The sequence below is a fragment of the Hetaerina americana genome, unplaced genomic scaffold (assembly GCF_022747635.1).
Source record: "Hetaerina americana unplaced genomic scaffold, ioHetAmer1.1.p SCAF_4, whole genome shotgun sequence".
In the NCBI taxonomy this organism is placed as follows: Eukaryota; Metazoa; Arthropoda; class Insecta; order Odonata; family Calopterygidae; genus Hetaerina; species Hetaerina americana.
This window is the reverse complement of record NW_027286985.1, coordinates 24,319,823-24,337,712: the sequence shown is the minus strand read 5'-3', so window position 1 is coordinate 24,337,712 and position 17,890 is coordinate 24,319,823. Positions and strand designations below refer to the sequence as shown.

The 17,890-nt window shown below is 36.8% G+C and overlaps 1 protein-coding gene across 1 annotated transcript in view; it reads right to left on the bottom strand.

The window, feature by feature from the left end:
* Positions 1-769: 769 nt before the first annotated feature.
* LOC139692108 (uncharacterized) overlaps positions 770-17,890 on the bottom strand; it is a 140,920-nt gene continuing 123,799 nt past the window's right edge. Inside the window, exons 2-11 of the mRNA XM_071590142.1 lie at positions 9,206-9,602; positions 8,200-8,314; positions 7,484-7,694; positions 6,623-6,843; positions 5,653-5,857; positions 4,940-5,124; positions 4,118-4,313; positions 3,552-3,764; positions 2,833-3,063; positions 770-2,303 (exon numbers count right to left, since the gene is read on the bottom strand). Of these exons, the coding sequence (XP_071446243.1) occupies positions 2,155-2,303; positions 2,833-3,063; positions 3,552-3,764; positions 4,118-4,313; positions 4,940-5,124; positions 5,653-5,857; positions 6,623-6,843; positions 7,484-7,694; positions 8,200-8,314; positions 9,206-9,602 (2,123 nt within the window). The 3' untranslated portion in view covers positions 770-2,154. The remainder of the gene's footprint in view (positions 2,304-2,832; positions 3,064-3,551; positions 3,765-4,117; positions 4,314-4,939; positions 5,125-5,652; positions 5,858-6,622; positions 6,844-7,483; positions 7,695-8,199; positions 8,315-9,205; positions 9,603-17,890) is intronic.

Genomic DNA, 17,890 nt, shown 5'->3' with positions numbered 1-17,890 from the left:
TATGTTCATTCATGGATCTGGATGTGTTTGCTTACTTGGATAATTCATATATCAAGACTATTGTATATTACATTATGCATTTATGATCCTTTACTTTGTTACTATTTCCACTTAATGACACCATATAATGTTGCAGTCCACTGGGGAAAGCATTGGGCTACTGACTGGAGAGCCCGGTTTCAATTCTTGAGATGGACCTGGGCATCCTAAACTTCCTTCAAGCTGTGTGCATTTTTGTGTACCAGACCTTCCAGGGAAAACACAGATGGCACAGGGAAAGAAAGTGACCCCCCCTACCCAGATGTTTGAATTTCATCTGCCATTGGTCTTAGTACTAGGTGAGCTCTACCATCACCTATCATATTGACTTTCAGGTTGATAACTGTGGTTTGGATTCATGATGTTTTTAGTATCAAAACTCACTGCACAGACTTTAAATTAAATAGATTGGCGGTTTTCAGACTGAGAGAAGTGAATTAGATCAGGAAATAAAGTGAATTTGAATCTTTCACTTTTAATATGCTTGATGGCAAATCGATCTTGGTGCCTAAAAACAATATGATGACATTTGCATTGTTTCAGATTATTGAGAATCGGTCTGTAACTTTCTCAGCAGAAAACACTTTGAAATATAGTTAGTTCCATTAATTTCAAGTAATTTGTGATTTTTTTAAATGAATATTTGTACTTTCCAAAAATTAGGTAGGTATAGGTTTTGATAGCAAAAGAAACTTTTAAAATTCTGTTTTGATCAACAAATTTATTGCTACATTATGACAATGGTTATCTTAAATGCCAACTTAGACTCACATGAGTATATGACACGCAAATGTTTCACATAATGCTTTGCATGACCATTCCATACGGAAACATTTCTTTAAATGTTATATTTTGCTGGGTTCATCTTATGCAAGATTGCAGCAAAATTTTGAGCATGACATCCTGCAAGTGGTAACATTGAACAGAACTTCACATGATACATTTTATCATTGATGTCCGACTAGCTTGACATTGTTAAAATACCATGATGAAATCTAATTTTATACACTTAATAAGTTGGCAATACTGGAAAAATTATGAAGATGTTGTGACTGTGATCCCCAAAATCCATTTGAAATATCTTAATCATTAACAACATATAATACAGCATTAATATTATACAGCCTTTTTATATACATTTCCATTTTGGAGAGAACCCACTTTTCATCTCTTACCCCGGGTCTTATTGTGTGGGATGGTCAACCCATTCATTTATTATCCATATAATATCCATTCCATAAGCAACCCATTAATGACCATTGGGTCAAAAGTTACCAAAATAGAATGTCAATTTCTTAAATAAAGCTCATTCATATATACAATGCATCTTGTGCTTCCTTTCCCTCTCCTAGTAAACAATTACAAGGAGTGGAACAGTTCTCAGGGCTGAATTCATATGATGATTTTATTAGGATGAATACCTCAATCAAAATCCTAGATTATCTCAAGAACTTTGTCCATGTGTTTTCTAAAATAGGTACTCTTTTGCAAAAAAAAATAATTTTGAAGGAAGAGTTTATTTGTTTAAATGTCCTTATTAATTATGATCCCACCGGAAACATAAGTAATGAAATTGGCATATAGCCTAAGGCCTTGCACACAAGAAATTATGCTGCCATGGCATTGGTCTGTGGCCAAATAAAAGGTGTGATTACTTGCTGATGCATCCAATGCATTGAGCAAACTTTTTTAAGGTGCCATAAAGGTGTAAAGAGTTCTTCTCTTGATCAATAAATACTAAATTTGAATTTTTTGCATTTTAATTTATGTACAAAATGAGGCAAGGACATGAAAAATTATTATAACTTCCAAGGAGGAAGAAAATTGAGAGCTGCACTTATGTGATGGTTAGTGAAAAATGAAAAAAATGCGAGCTCTACAATTTTTAATGAATCACATGTAGAATGATAAATTTGATTTGTTATTCATTAGACATACACTGATTTAGTGGTCTTTCTATTGTTCATAGCAAGGAATGAGGACAGCTGTACAATTCATGAAATAAGAGAGATGCAAGGTGAATTATGTACGGTTATAGTTGGATGAAATGACACAGTTTAAGACTGTACATTTGGCGTTACATGCATATTCCCCTCTGTGAGGAGATCAGGTGTCTCAGTGAAATGTAATTGGTGGTAAATGGTCACCACATCTTGGAAAGTTCGGTGGTATAGGAGGCAGGTCTGCATGCGATCCTACATGTACTACCAAATTCATGCCAATTACTATGTGGAAAAGGAAGTGACAGTGGAAAAGCCAGTATCCTGTAATGGAAAAAGAAACAAAAATTAATTATATAAGAGTGGCAATTGCATGCACCTATGCATCATAAGATCATTTGCAGAAATATAAGAAAAATCATTGCTGCCTGAAACCATAAAAGATCTAAGTGATGTGTGGCATACTAGTTATACATAAACTATATGATATTACTGTCACAACTTTACAATTAGATTTTGAACAGAATGCTGTTCATTGGAATCTTGAATTTAGCAAAGATAATCTTCTTACCACAGATTACCTCAGCTGAACTTCGAGTTTTGCATTTATGTCAGCACTTTTTAAAGCATTCTTGGCTTTTTGTCATGAGAATATTAGTTTCTCTTACTCAAAGCTATGGACTTTTCATTTTAAGAAAGAAAAATATATATTTTGATGATAGATGAGAGCATAGTTAATTTTTGTCTTTTATGAACTATGAACAATTTCGGTCCCATCTTGTTTTTGAAATGATAAATTTGAATGATACAAACAAATCTGATTCAATGTAAACTATGATACACAAAATCTTACCAGGGTTATTTGCTCTGAATCGAAGGACTACATATCCATTGTTTGGAACAGCAATAGTGTCTTTGGCGGGTGGGAGGTTAAATTGACGATGCAGCAGGCCTCTCCTATCAAGGTCAAGAGCATGTTTCAAGTTAATCTTCTTCACTTGAGCATCAGGTGAGCGGCCAATACCAACAACGTTGAAAGCATAGCCGTGAAGATGGAAGGGGTGACTCAAGTTTGGCTGTTGGACTGTTTTGGAAAAAGAAAGATATTATATATTTATCAACTCATTTGTGCATGCAAAATATGGATAATTCTTAGCCTGAAATCAGCTTGATGCTACAGATTCAATATGCATCAAAACTCTTTTTCATGCTTAGCTCTTCAAGATTTTATATGCATGAATGTGTGTGTGTGTGTGTTTACATATAAATACACACACACACATGGAATAAATAATAGGTGGAATCAAGCAGATCGCAAGTGTAAAAAGTTCCCTAGTCCGGGACTCAAAACCACAGATCTTTGACTTGCTAGATATTTGTATATATATATATATATATATACATATATATATATATATATATATATATATATATATATACACACACATATATATATATATATATATATATATATATATATATATATATATATATATATATATATGTATGTATGTATGTGTGCGTGTATAAAGTATTATTACTATTTATCTAATGTGTATCTATGTTACTCACCTTCATCAACAAGTACAACTTCCACAACAGCATTTAGTGGGACATCAACTTTATGAGTGCACATGCAATTTTCACCGCAATTAGGTGGTCTTCGGTCACCATTACAGAACATCTCAGGAGGAATGTCATCGATTTGTGTGAGGGGTGGCGATGGCGGGAACACAAATGATATTCCATCTACTAAACTGATGACATGATCTCCATTTGGAGCAACTGGAATGAACATTATATTTTAATTCAATTGTTGCTTAAATGTGATGCACATTTGATCATGTTATATTAAACTTGGAAAATTTAATCTTTGGAGATTTCTTACAAAGTTGTTGGTAATATACCGAAAATGAAACATTCTGGTTATTCAATTATCATTAGCCACTTTATGTTTTACATATTCTACTCATAGGTATAAATTTATCTTATTTCATAATAAATTAGTTGCATATTAGTTTCATGCATCATTGATGCTATGCTTCTTTTTTGCCAAATCTACAGTTTCTGTAAATAAGCATTGCTCTTTAATATAAAATCAGTTCATTTTTAAAAGTTATAGTAGCACTTGAATTTACCCAGGTAACGGTTATAGAGATGGGGTTGGAAGAGCTGCTCAGGTTGGTAAAGAAGAAACCTGAATGGTAAGAAAATCTTGATATCAGGATGCTCCTGGAGAATTCCTTCATCGACTGGTCTGGCATTTTTCAGTTGAGACACACAGATAGCATCAGGTCGTTCAACATTACAAATTGCATCCAGAGGATTCAGCACCTAAAAGGCAAACAAATTTGTAAAATTTTGAAAAAAATTGGTAATCAACTATGTATAGTCATTGAATTTTCAGAGCAAAGCTCCAACAGCTATTCCACATCATACTTGAGTGTCATGTGGAAGTTCATTGCATGTGAAGTCATCCAATTCATTGTACCTATGTTAAATATGTTGAACTTAACTCTGTGTGAAATTTAGTTTGCAATTAGATTTTAGCAAATGCAAATTGTTTATCAAACCATCAATGAACTAATATCACTTGAGAAACATAGTTATATTAGGAGGCCAATATTATGATTTGTCACAATATATGGAATTTAAATTATTTTGTGTCTACTGATATTTAAATATACCCTGCAAAATTTCAAGTATTTCAAATTGAAAACTATGGAAGGGAAAATGAAGGTGAGCAATTGAATATTCCCATTTTGATTTTTACCTATTCTTTTGGTCCATGTTAATACAATTTTGGAGCTCATTTCTGAAGATCTCTATATAATTCCTCACATTTTTGACACATTGTAGAGTCACTCACAGGCTTTCATTAGTATGGATAGTCCTGATATGATTCGGCATCTTTTCAGAATTAGTTCACATTAAATTCATCTAACTTAAAATTCACTCACCACTCCTTGAGCAAGACCATAGTCATATGTGGGCCTGGGAGACCTTGGCTCATATGGACCTCTGGCATATCTCAAAACAGCCAGCTGCTGGGCTCTTTGAGTTCCACATTCTCCGAGGCCTCGAACTTGAATCCAGTAAGAGTCAGCATTCTGGTCAGCTGTGATTACAAAGTCGTAGCGCTCACCTGAAGAAAATATGGACATTAGAGTTCATTAAATGATCTGTGTAATTTCATAGATTTGTTCACTTTTAAAAACTTTTAAGTGTGGATTAATTAGTGTGAACTCAAACTGCACTGATGAGACTGTTATGAATCTTTGATTCATGAGTTTTTGATTCATTTGAAATAAAAGCTACAACTTAATCACAATTTAAATTCAAATTATGAACTAATGATTTTAGTTGAGGAAAAATAAATTTATTCAGTGCCAACAAAGGAAATATTTTGTTTTTGAGTAGTGTAAAATGTTCGGAAAAAATGTTTTGGATTTTAATGAAAAATACATAGTATTCCATAATCTAAACCTATAAATAATATTCAATCTAAGATAAGGTGTTAAATAATCTATTATTCCATCAAGTTATCTAGGCTGAACAGTAACTGAGTGTTAACACTGAATGAAACTTGTGAGAATTTAGGGCAAATGTGAATGATCTGTAAATATCTCTAATTAGACGATTCTTTCCCTTCATGTTGTTCCTCAGTCCTTACCTGTGAAGGAAATGATGGTGTTAACAACCACTGGGTGAACAGGCTCTCCATCAGAGGCAATGACAAGGAGAGGATGCCCTTGGACGGTGAGCTGTGCTGGACAGACTGAGCTGAAGGAGTTGATGAAACGGAATCTGTACCGACGCCCAGGAGTAACAGTGAAGATTTCCAGGGGAGTGTTTGTCATATATCCAGTGTTGCGGTCCTGTGGATGAGATGAAATGATATTCATCACGAACCTTCTTAGAGTTATGCTAAAGGTAATCTTAATTTGAAACCACCTGACATCATAATTCATGCCCATTGCTTCACTCAAAGGATTAAAAATAACTTTTAGAATCTCAAATTACAAGTCAATATACCATTAGCCTTACTATACTGTATTAAATTATTATATATTTATATGCTACGATAGCACCAGGAAATCAATGAATGACCATGTTTATATAGAGATAAATGAGTAGTATTGATTCATTGCTTGGTGATTTAGGAATGTTTTATATCATAAATGCTGTTAAGTAATTTTTTCCTAGCTCAATTGATTATCTAGCTCAATTGATTATTATTCCATCTTGAAGTGCAAATAAAAACATTTTTCACAAGTAGTTATATTAACACATACCTATGTATGAATACCAGGAGATTTTAGCCGCATGACAAATAAAATTATAGGCAATCAATCCAAAGGTCAGTTAGATAGGTGAGGGTAAAATAAAATCACTAAAATTCCATTACCTGTTTGGCAACCATTCTCTTTAATTTTTCAAGATCGTCCTAATCATATATCAATGCACTATATGAAAAGAGGGGTGTAGATGCTTATCAGTAAATGGAGTTGAAAGCATTCTTAAGGGAAATGTAATTACTTGGAAATTGCAATTCTTCCCCTGTGCAAAAAATTAAAAGCTGGTGAGCATATCCTGGCCACTAATATTTGAAGTGATCATCAATATGAGGCATTATTTCTTACTTGGAACTGCCCTTTTCCATTAATTAGGAGGTTCTCTGGATCTTGCCCAGGCATTCTCTGCAGTCGGCCTGGGAACCTCTCCTGAGCAACCTCGTGCATCCAGTCACTGACCAGCATCACATGTGTCGTCAGGTCATAGTCATATAGGTGGGCGTGGACGTCTTGTGATGGTGTCTGCCGAACAATCAAACTTCCATAGAGGCCATCAAGTTTCTGCAAGCCTGCATCAAACAACAGCAAATGGTTAGTCAAGAGATTTTCATCAAACTTTTGTTTTCACATGTGAAAGAGATTTTTAAATGAATATTTGATGACCAATTGGTTTTCTGTCTGTTAGAAACTATCAGAGTACTGACACTATTCGTAATATATGTATTGTATTTTCAATAGCAGGATTAGTCATGCACTCAAATAATAATAATGGTTCTGATGAAGGCTATATTTGATGGCCCAATCTGGCTTTTCAACCATTTAAATCCTGTCCTCTTTACAAAAAACTCATCTTGTAGTTAAGTAGCTACATGTGCATTGCATTAAAGTAATGGATTTGGTATTAGGTGACTGTTATTTGATAATGTATAAGTTAAATTTTTCATTTCAAACCATAAATTCTCATAATATGGAGAATATCAACCACTTATACATATTGCAACAATATGCTAATATTGGTACCTGTCTGTGTCTTTAACATAACTGAAACTTTGATTTTAGACTTTTGGAGTAATAATGATGCTAAGGCAGCATTGAATTGTTGCTTCTTGAGCAGCACTATTTGGCTCAAGGTTTTTCATCACATTGTACTGAGCATCTTTAGGGTGAAGCTTGGTAGAGTGTATGCATGAAAAATGTTCGTTGTCTTACCTGTATGGGCATGCCAAAAGTGTGTGCCTGCATTCCCTGCTGTGTATTGATAACGGAAAGTGCTCCCCTCTGATATGGGACACTGTGTGACATAGGGGACACCATCATAGTACTGGGATCCTTGCTGCCAGAGTCCATGCCAGTGAATGGTGACTTCCATGCCCTGCATTTGGTTGTCCACGTCAATTACCACTCGGTCACCCTCGCAAACCTAATGTTATCAGGTTTAGGAAGAGAAGATTTTTTGATTATAAGTTGATGTTTGGAGCTCTGTTGTAAGCAAACTATCAAAAAATAAAGGGTCATAAGCCACTATAGTAGGGAGGCACTCTATATTCTAGCATCAACCATTTATCAATAGTTGGTAGGAAGTGATGATTTAAAGATATTTTGGGAATGCCAGTGGCTAAAAATTATTCGTTCTTAGTATGATGCAAAGATTGAAATTAAAAAAAACTTCTATGTATCATTCAATTGTTGCTGAGGAGTGCACAATATCTACTGATTTAAATTTGCACTGCAAAGTTAATGCAATGTAATAATGACTTTTGGCTGATAGTTACATTTTGAACAGAAATTAGCTGTACTTTATTTCTTTTATTTATTATATGGTAATGTTGTGAAAGTTCCCTGCATTTATAAACACAAAAACCTATACCCAACAGTATATTGAACATTCCATGGAATTCTTTTTTAGAAAAAAAGGCATAACTTACTTGTATGCTTGGTCCTGGAATCTGCCTGTTTGCCGTCAAAATTCCTTTCTCAAATCCATCAGCCAGCACACACTGGCAATGATTGGTGGCATTAGGGAGGCATAATTGGCAGGCACTGGAATCCAAGATGTAAGATTCTGAGAAATGCTACTTTAGGAATATTTTAATTGTATTTTTCATTGCTATACAATTTTCACTATTCTCTTTAGTGGCTGTATTTCTGTTATTGGTATTTAATTAAAAAAAGACATCTTAAGGTACTTCATGTTAATGTTTTAGCGACAACACCTATTGCTTTAGTTTTAACTTTAGAGATAAATAGAAATTAAGAAAAAAGGAATAGCATACATTTTGAGATTAAAGAAATTAAAATTGAGATTAAATCAATTAAAGGCTGGGATCATACATGAAGTGCTTTAGCTGTTGCTCAAATTATACTTTAATTAGAACCAAAACATGAGAGAACTACTAGCTATAGTTGGTAGATATGGGGATTAATATTCTCGAAAATAATGCTATAGCAGCAATTTATTCCCCACCCCAAGTCCAATATTCACTGTTTATCTCATTGTACAGGGATTTTTGTATCTCTATCACTAAACCATAAATACTTGCAGGGTAGTCTACATTTTTACATAGAACAACTGAGCAAACCATCGAAATTCACCATCTAGAGGGCCTATTCAGATGCAGATATTTTTTGAGGTTATCGATGAATAAGGGGAGCTGGTGTTCTCTATTGTCAAATGTCATGAGGATGATAATGTAAACAGCGACCAGAAAATGGTAAATTATGGAAGAATTGTTAAATCGTCTTACACCGTGTGGCCAGGCTTGAGGAAGTATGTAATTGATATAAGCGGCGATTGGCTAAGCTTCCAAATGTCTACAAATTACTCTGTCGCTCTCCATCCCAAACATCAGCCATGTTCGCAAAAAAAAACCTTTCTCAAATCCTCCTCTTTCAAAAACTCGGTAGCGCGGGGTTTCTCAGGGCACAACTTACGCTCCGAGCGTCGTGTAGAACTCGAGGTTAAATCTGTAGTAGCAGATTCGGGGCTCGTCGTCGTCCCGGCACGCGCGGGCGCACTCCTCCGGCGTTGAGAGGGAGGGGTCGTTGGGCCTTCGGTTCCCTTCCGTCCCGGAGAACCCGTAGCCCTCGCCACCCGTGTGACCGTAGAGGGGCTTGAAGAAGCTACTGCTCCGACCACCGGCCAGATCCCCTCCCAAGTTGAAGTGGCTGTTGAGGCTGCTTTGCGGAGAGGAGAAGAGGTTGTTGCGGGAAGGTCCGGAGGCGGGCCCCGTGGGGTCCCTTCCTAAACCCGTGGTGAAGCCGTCATCACCGTCCCACCACGAAGCAGCTGCCGTATTCTGGTCATCGGTCGCCGAATTCTGGTTGGCATCTGATGGGAAATTGAGAGAGATTCATTAAAGAAGGAATCCTTCAGGATTGGTTACTCGATCTTGTGTCCCATAAGTCCAAGTGAAATAATAATAATAATAAAATTTATTAAGTTTTTAAAAGAGGAGATGACAGGCACTTTAAGTAAAGATATGAAGAAACTAGTGAACACTTTAATTTGGAGCGTAGTTTTCTATGGCCCGGAAACTTGGTCGCTGAGGCGAGAGTATGAGCCTATATTGGAGACTTTCGAGATGCGGCGGTGGTGGAGTAGAATGGAGAAAATAAAATGGACGGAAAGGAAAACAAATGGAATTCTAGATATGGTAGGGACAAAGAGATGGTTGTTGGGAGAAATTCGAAGGCAGGGGAAGTGGGTGCAGGAGATACAAAGTAAATAATAATAATTTATTCTTTCCTTGTGCCTAGGGCTAATGGGATGCTGAAAGGAAATAGGAAAGTAATAGAGGGGGAAATTCTGGGAAAGCGAGCAAAAGAATAGGCATTTTGGATGAAATTAAGGGCGGTAGTAGGTATGCAACGCCAGAGAATGAGTTCTTGCGATATGAATGGGATTGAAGGACATTTACTGCCATTTCATCAAAGTTTTACGAGTACAGTAGTGCCATATTCCATGAAAAACCTACCATTACCCCGTAGTATTCTGCTTAATAATATGTATCATCGCGAAGGGGCTGAAGGCGGGATGGAATTAATGGCGCACAAAATTTCTCATTCTTCTCACCGGCCACATTTTTGGTTATACCTTTCTCAAGTCCAATTTACTTTTAACTAGTGAAATATATATTATCGCACTGAGTTTTGTAGTCGAAGTACACGCGCGAGGGTGTTAGTAGGAATGTGTATGATTGCGGGAGTCGAAGAGCATGCGAATGTCTGCTACTGCTTAAACGTGAAAATGGGTGCTTGTACTATCTACACGTGTCTTTGGTTTCGTGTTACCATGTGTGTGGTTTTCATATGCATGTTTGTTTATTCGCAGGGTGGCATGTGCGTTCTTTCGTGTGAATATATGCACGGGTGTACTTGCACGAACGCGTGGATGCCTATAGTGCGTGCATGGGTGCGCGTGTATATGGGATTGTGTGCCACTGGGTAAGCAAGCGGAAATTTGAGTAAAACTTTCTCATTCCTGATATGAAAAGTGACATAACCACATTTCCATTTCTTATTCACTTGAAGGTATTTCTGGAACCCCCTCCCTCACGGAAATGTAAGACTAGCGCAACAAGAGACACACAAATGGTTGGGTACGATCTAGCCATGAGCATAGGCGTTAAACTTCTTATGTCACCTGAACGAGCTATGAACTATAAGCTAAAAAAAATCATTCCACTCTTATGGGATTTTTCATAGCGAGGGAGCCACGATTTTTTTAGAGTATTGACCGATGGAATTTGGATAAAAAGAAATTAATACATGTTTATAGGCAGTGCTTTCTCCGGGAAAGATGTATCGTAATCTTGAAGTTATTTACCGTTCAATATTCAAGCATCGGAAATTGTTAGTAGAGCCTCATGTGCATGGCCATAAGAGGCAATTAGTCATAAAGAAAACTTTATTGACCACCAATTGTCAAAAAACACGATAATAATTAAATATTAAATAACTGAACATCATTACTAATGCACATTTATAAAAAGAACAAGGCATTCAAATGGTTTTAGTTACGTTGAGACCAGGTCAAATTTTTCGAACTCAGGGTTGGATTGATTTTTCTCATTGAACGTAGCACTCATGACGCGAAAATAAATTATTCAAAGGCCTTTTAATGTGCGATAAAATTGCAAGACGACGAATGAAGGAAGTGAATGCGGTGCCAGAAGTGATATAATTCGTTTTCTTAGGGCCGTTCACGTCTGTCGTGTACGTGCCACTCAACTGGTCATGGAAACAGGAATGCCGTCAATTGCTCTTAAATTGCTCCTTTCCTATTTTGCGAGTTAAGAGTCGCGGAAATTGAAAGGTGTTTTTCCCACCCACACCTCATGCCGGACAAAACCGAGTTTTCCATTCCATTGCGGAACGGATGGTTTCATACTAACATGGTTTGCGTGCGCATTGGCTAATCGTCCGTAAAATCACCCGATACAGATATTTAACCGAGTCAATTTTATCATGATTGCCTCTCTCTTTGGCAGTTGAAACCCGATGTTCTTGTTTTTAGCTAGTATTAATCTGCCCTGCATATGGATAATATAATCGATTGTAAAAATGAAGTGTTTGCTGTATCACGTGTGACAATCGTATTTTGCATTGGAGGTTGGACTTGTTCGAGCTCTTCAAATCAAAGGGATTAGGCACAAGGGCCTTTGGATGATTATTTTTGAATCGAAATAAAGTTTCTTATACCTAATATCATGCGAAATGGATTTATTTTGCTTAAATGAGACTGTATTCATGGAACTATCACGAGACTACTATGACTGCGAAATCGTAAATGTAAGCGTATCTCTGTTCGAATGAAAGATGATAATTGAATTGGAATGCAGAAGCTGTCTCATACGAATGCTGCGATGAATCATAATCAAAAAACTTTAACTTTTAGTCCGTATCCACGTAAGGTAACGTTTTAGAAAATAATGTAACTGACTGTATACACTTGTACATATCTCGCTAGGATTTACTTCTAAACCAGTACTCGACCATACCACGATCAGAATTTATTTCTGAAATAAAGCGGTGTTAAAGCTGAACGATGAAGATATATATTTTCACGTAATGTTCACGCACAAAGATAAATCTTAAGTATTCTACTTATGGGATTTACAAATCTTCAGAAAAATACGCGAGGGGTGTTCAAAATCATCCAAGAATCACGATTATGTTTATTACGATTGGGTGATGGAATGAAAGACCATATGTCTGCTGTCATAAATAAACTCTTCCTGTACGACGTTTATGGCACTAAAGCTCCTGTATGGCACGTTGGTTGCAAACTGGCAAGGAGACCAGTGCTACGGATATATCGGTAACCCGCATTCATATTTGGTGAATATTATATAAACCCGATGCATTCCGTTTTGAGTTGTACGAGTAGTTATTTTTTGAGTAAACGACTAGTTACCGTGTGTGCGAGAGAAAGTATGAGTGAAATCATAAATTACCTTCTGCATAAATGTGACTGCACCCGATTCGAATTTTTTCTATCGACAACAGCGTTCCATTACGCTTGCCTGTGTAGGGGGTATACAGGCTGTATGCTGTCTTTATTGACTACTAACGTATTTTTCACAAGATTTCACTTCCAGTTGCCTAATTCTTTGATGAAATTCAGAACTTACGATTAGACTAGCTTATAAATGAATTTACTCGCATCTGATATTTTGGTTGAATGACACTGAAAACCATGTTACTCCGAAGTTTGAGGCCGAAGTGTTCTGTTATTTCCCGTGATATTTCGTTTATCCTATGCATTCTTTTAAGTTCCTGGGTTCCTAAAACAGATCCACACATTTTACTTGCTCTTCGAATAGCTCATGATTTTTCCTCGAAAAACCGCTGGATCACTAATCTTTGCGATTTCTGTTTATGCTGAGAATATCTATTGTTTCATTTTATGGTAAACCGTTGATTGAAGAATGAAAACTTATTAGATTTCATCAAACTTTATTGAGGCATCCCCGGTTTCGTTACCTATGTGGCATCTGCAGGTGGAAGATGTCTCATAGTTGATGAAATCGGTCGTATCGCAATTCAGTTTGGTGAAATCTACAAAGATTTTTCTAACCCCTCGGGACATGGCATTAAATTAAGTCCAATACCATTCAGTCTTTAGTTAATGAGATAATAAACTGTTTAATTGTTGGGGAGTAAAGTTTCAAAAACAAGAGATTAACTGAAAACAACATGAGTCAATTCAAATCAGCTGCTACACAGCTTTGATGTGGTTGGAATCGGAAGACGTGAGTTAAGAGGACATACATTATTAATTTATTTATTCACCATTATCTCCATTGGAGAAGCTGTGCCAAAATACACTAAGGGTAGAAACTTAAATCGTGAAAGGAAAATACTTTTAATTTTTTGCAGTGCGTTAAATTTTTGATTAGGAAAAAATGATGAAGCGAATAAGACTTCCTAAATTGACCGCAATGATGCTTATCTATGATCATATTTATTATCACAATGATGTTTAATAATAGACAACCATTTGATCTTTAAGACGCTTCTTATTTTATCTGAACGATCTCCGCTGGATTTTGATTCGATTTTGTTGGGAGCCTAACATTCACAGGCGTTTAACATAATTCATAGTGTTTCACGTGAGCAATGAATTGATTCGTCTGTACCACGTCAATAGCTTTCTCACTCTTGATGCTATCAGTGCGGAAAAGACGAGGAAGCATTGAAGTTGAGCTGTCGACTGTGGTTGGCGAGCCGCGTTAAATGCTACTCTTTCACAGAATCAGAGGTGAGCGGTTAAATCTTGCTCTCTTGGAGCACTGATGCTTAAAATTACGTGCTCTTGTATCGACTTGTGAAAGGGAATACTCAAAATTTGCCATTTCAAAGCTTTTATAAATTGCAGAGAGTGGTACTTCCAGCTCGAACCGCTCTCCGTTCGTTTAAGAATTCCAAAATGTCGTGAAACTGTCGATGGTAAGCAACCTTCGCCTGTGCCATTAAGGGCTTTATTTTGTTTTGCTGAACACCGAGGGGTATTCAGTATCCCAGTATCCTCGCCGTATTGAGATATTTATGATTCAACTTTTGAATCTCTTTTCATCCCCCCCAAGCTTCGTTTACGTTTAATCGGATATCAAACCAGTCCGATTAAACTCTCTCCAGTAAAGATTCCAAGCCTTTTTAAGAACTAGCTGCGAAATGATTTTTGTGACGTGGTACACAAAGAAAACTACGGAAAGTTATTTTCCTTGATGAGTGATGGCTAGAGGTACTCCATATTTGAAGTACACATTTCAAATGTGGGATTGTTGCTCGAACAAAGTGACTAAGAATGCTTACAAAAATCTTGAAATGTTCCATTTTATCAGTTAGAATTGTATTCAGCCTTCAAGTGAGTCTATCCGTCCTTTTTTAAGAATTCAAGTCAAGGAAACCTGTGACCAATGCTAGGCGTAGATCTTCTACTTGCCTTGATTTTTCCTATTGACATCTATCCTATTGATCACTGCATTTAATTAGAGAATTGACCTTAACCTTAACTCAATTTAAAATGCAACAAAGTGGAGAAAAGACATTACTCAGTTGGATTCCCTTTAGCTATTTATCTTTTAATGACCGCAGAGCATGTGTTTTAATGTTGCACGAGGTAGAGGGTGGTGTATGTGATGGGGGATTACTGGCTTGGTATATCTCCTTGGGAGCGATCGCTTGTCACACAGTTGTGCACTAACGTTTCACAAGACCTTGGTTTCCATGGGACTCCAGGAAGGGACAGGAGAGGGCGGGGTTCGGCGTGGGATGGGGAAGGCTAGCTGGCTTGGGAGTCGGGGGCACCAAGCGAGGGCGTATTCCAATGCACAGTCGGATCCATTCACTTTCCCACGGTTCATTCTCTCCAGTCTTTCCTCTTGTTTCTCCCTCTGCTGTCTTCCCTGCAATTTTGCCAATGCTGAAGTCGAAAGTTTTAAATTGACGGAAGTTATTTTTTAGAAGTCTCATGATTAATTCGTCTGGCCTTAATGGGCGTATTAAAAATGTCTATAGCGAGATATTATAATGCTAAAGGGGGAAGTTTTCATTGGAAAATTGGATACATGGCGATTAAACTTTTAATTTTTACTGGAATTTAAATAAGTTTATGTTGAAATCTTCGCAACATTTTCTGAGTGTAGCCTATCAATTCGTCCTTGGGCATATTGATATTTTTAAGGTCAAATGTATTTTAATGTGACACATGCAATTTATCCTTATTGTAGATGTAACATTACTGAGGTCTTGGCTCGTATCTTTTCCTATAATCACATTTACATAACTGCGCATTTACCTTCACCTTATGCAGAGCTTTGAATGCTTGGATGTTAGGTTAGCAGCTTTTAAACTATGAACCACTTATGTTACGCATTTATTTCTCTTATATGTACCAATAAGAACATCTATTCTCTCATTTCATCTCATCTATAAATTATTCTTGAATTGCACAGATATTGCAATGATTCAGAATGTACATAATGGCATTATTTATTGGACAAATCCTATTAGCTTTATGATCGTATTTTAAAGGTATATTTATTAACTTTTGAGCACTATTATTGAAGCTGGCTTTGACGCGAGTATCGCCTAGATGTTTCTGTGGCTACACAATTTGATTGAAGTAGAAGGGAGCCTGAAGTATACCCATTTTCAAAGTTGAAACGCCAAGAGTGGATGCAAGAACTTTAATTGCTATTTGGAAGTATTTGAAGATATTTTGTTTTAATTAGTATAAAATAATATACATTTAGTAATAAGAATTTTAACATGTAGTAATGCAGAATTAAAGTTTAGTTTATCATGAATGCTCCACCAAATCAATTATATTTCAAGCTGTTGGAGCATTTTTCGTAAGGTATAATACACAAGGGTTTAAAAAATATAATGAGAGGGGTTAAAAAATACAATAAAAAGGGTTTAAACTTAGAAAAATTTAGGGTTATTAAATTTCTGAATGGGTTCATAGTGATTTTAATTTACCGGCATGTAAAAATTTGCGAAATGCCTTTTTTCCATTAAGAATTTCTAATTCGCCCTCGCAAATCACGTCGAAGGCTTTTTCCTTACTTACGTCTGTATTCTAAATGCCACATGCCTACCATTTTTTTGCCACAACTTTGTGCTACTTTGACAGTTCACATACTCTTCCGGGCTTAATAAGCTTCAAAATACTTATGATGGCCACAGTCCAACATTATCTTGAACAGAGCATAACATTCTTAAGCTTGGGCTTTCAAAGTCATTAGAATTAAAAGATTGTCAAAGAATGACTCGCACATGGAATTACGTTGCAATTGTGTGATAATGAAACTGAAAGCTGTGTGAGAAAGAGGTTAGAGCAAACTTAATTTTCTCATGCTAGTTTAATGCAAATAACAATTAAAGGCGAGCAGTTAAGGCGTAATCAATAAGAACAAAAGAACACTGGAGCGCTAAGTAGTGGGAGATACGTGTGAAAATATCACACAAGTTTAAATGGGAGCAGGAATCAAGTTTTTAAGGGACATTTCATCCCCTTACGTAGGTGAAATATCCTCGACTTTACAGCGGAAAAGGTAATAACTGTAGCAATAAGCCATTCCAAATCGTCACGTGAAATTTTCCGAGTTGTATCATGTGAAAGGGCGCCACTAAATTATATTAATTCGTTTATACATCGGCTCGTGCGTAATTATTTACGGAAACTTTGGTCATGCTATGTTTGGTTTTATCATAACATTATTTTTTATGTTTATTTTGCGTGACGTTGGTATAAGATATTAATGCATAGTTTTGAAATGATACCAGCATGTCTCTAGTTACTTTGCCAAAGTATATTGCTCTTCATTTGGGACGAAACTGACCCACATTGTCTGTTCAAGGGCTCAGATAAACCTCTCAATAGCTTTTAAACTTCCCATGCGTGGTAGAATCATTCCTAGTACGTCCCAGAGTTTCAGTACCATTGATTTGGATGCATAAAACATAAAGGCTCGACCGACCTTCCGGAATTCCGAGCGCATTCCGGCGACCAAAGGGAAAGGAGGTGAAAATGATCTCGAATTTCGAGCACTTGATCCTCAAGCCCAGCGTAAAAAAGGCAACACTCGGGACATCTCAAGTTCCCAATACTCACTGCTCCGGCGCCTACACAAAACCGAACAAAGCTGGACGCCTCAACTTTGGCCGATCACGAAGCGCACGACTCACGCCTTATAAGTGGTCGACGAAGGCGCCGTTCCACCGGCGAAGGTCGGCAACCGTAACGACGCCGCCGCCGCCAAGTCATGCCGCGGTTTCGGTGACGAGCACGGATTGTCTTGTAAAACCATCGACTCTTAAACAATGAAGGTGAGGCTGGTTCGGATGATTAGGAGAGTCGTTCGATTACCCGTAAGAAAAATGTGTGTCGGAATAAGTCCCATGTTTTCTTGCCAGTACTTTTTAGCCTTGAGATCGTCGGATAATGGTTGTGTCGCGTTAGAGTTAGCCCTTCACCTTTCGGCGTATCAAATCCCCCCAAAACTATTTGGTATCTGCGGTTTTTTTACGCTAAGTTTTGGCATAATTTTGAAATAGTCGAACTTGCATTCGGAAACGTTTGAAAGTGAACGGTCTTTTAGCTCAGTT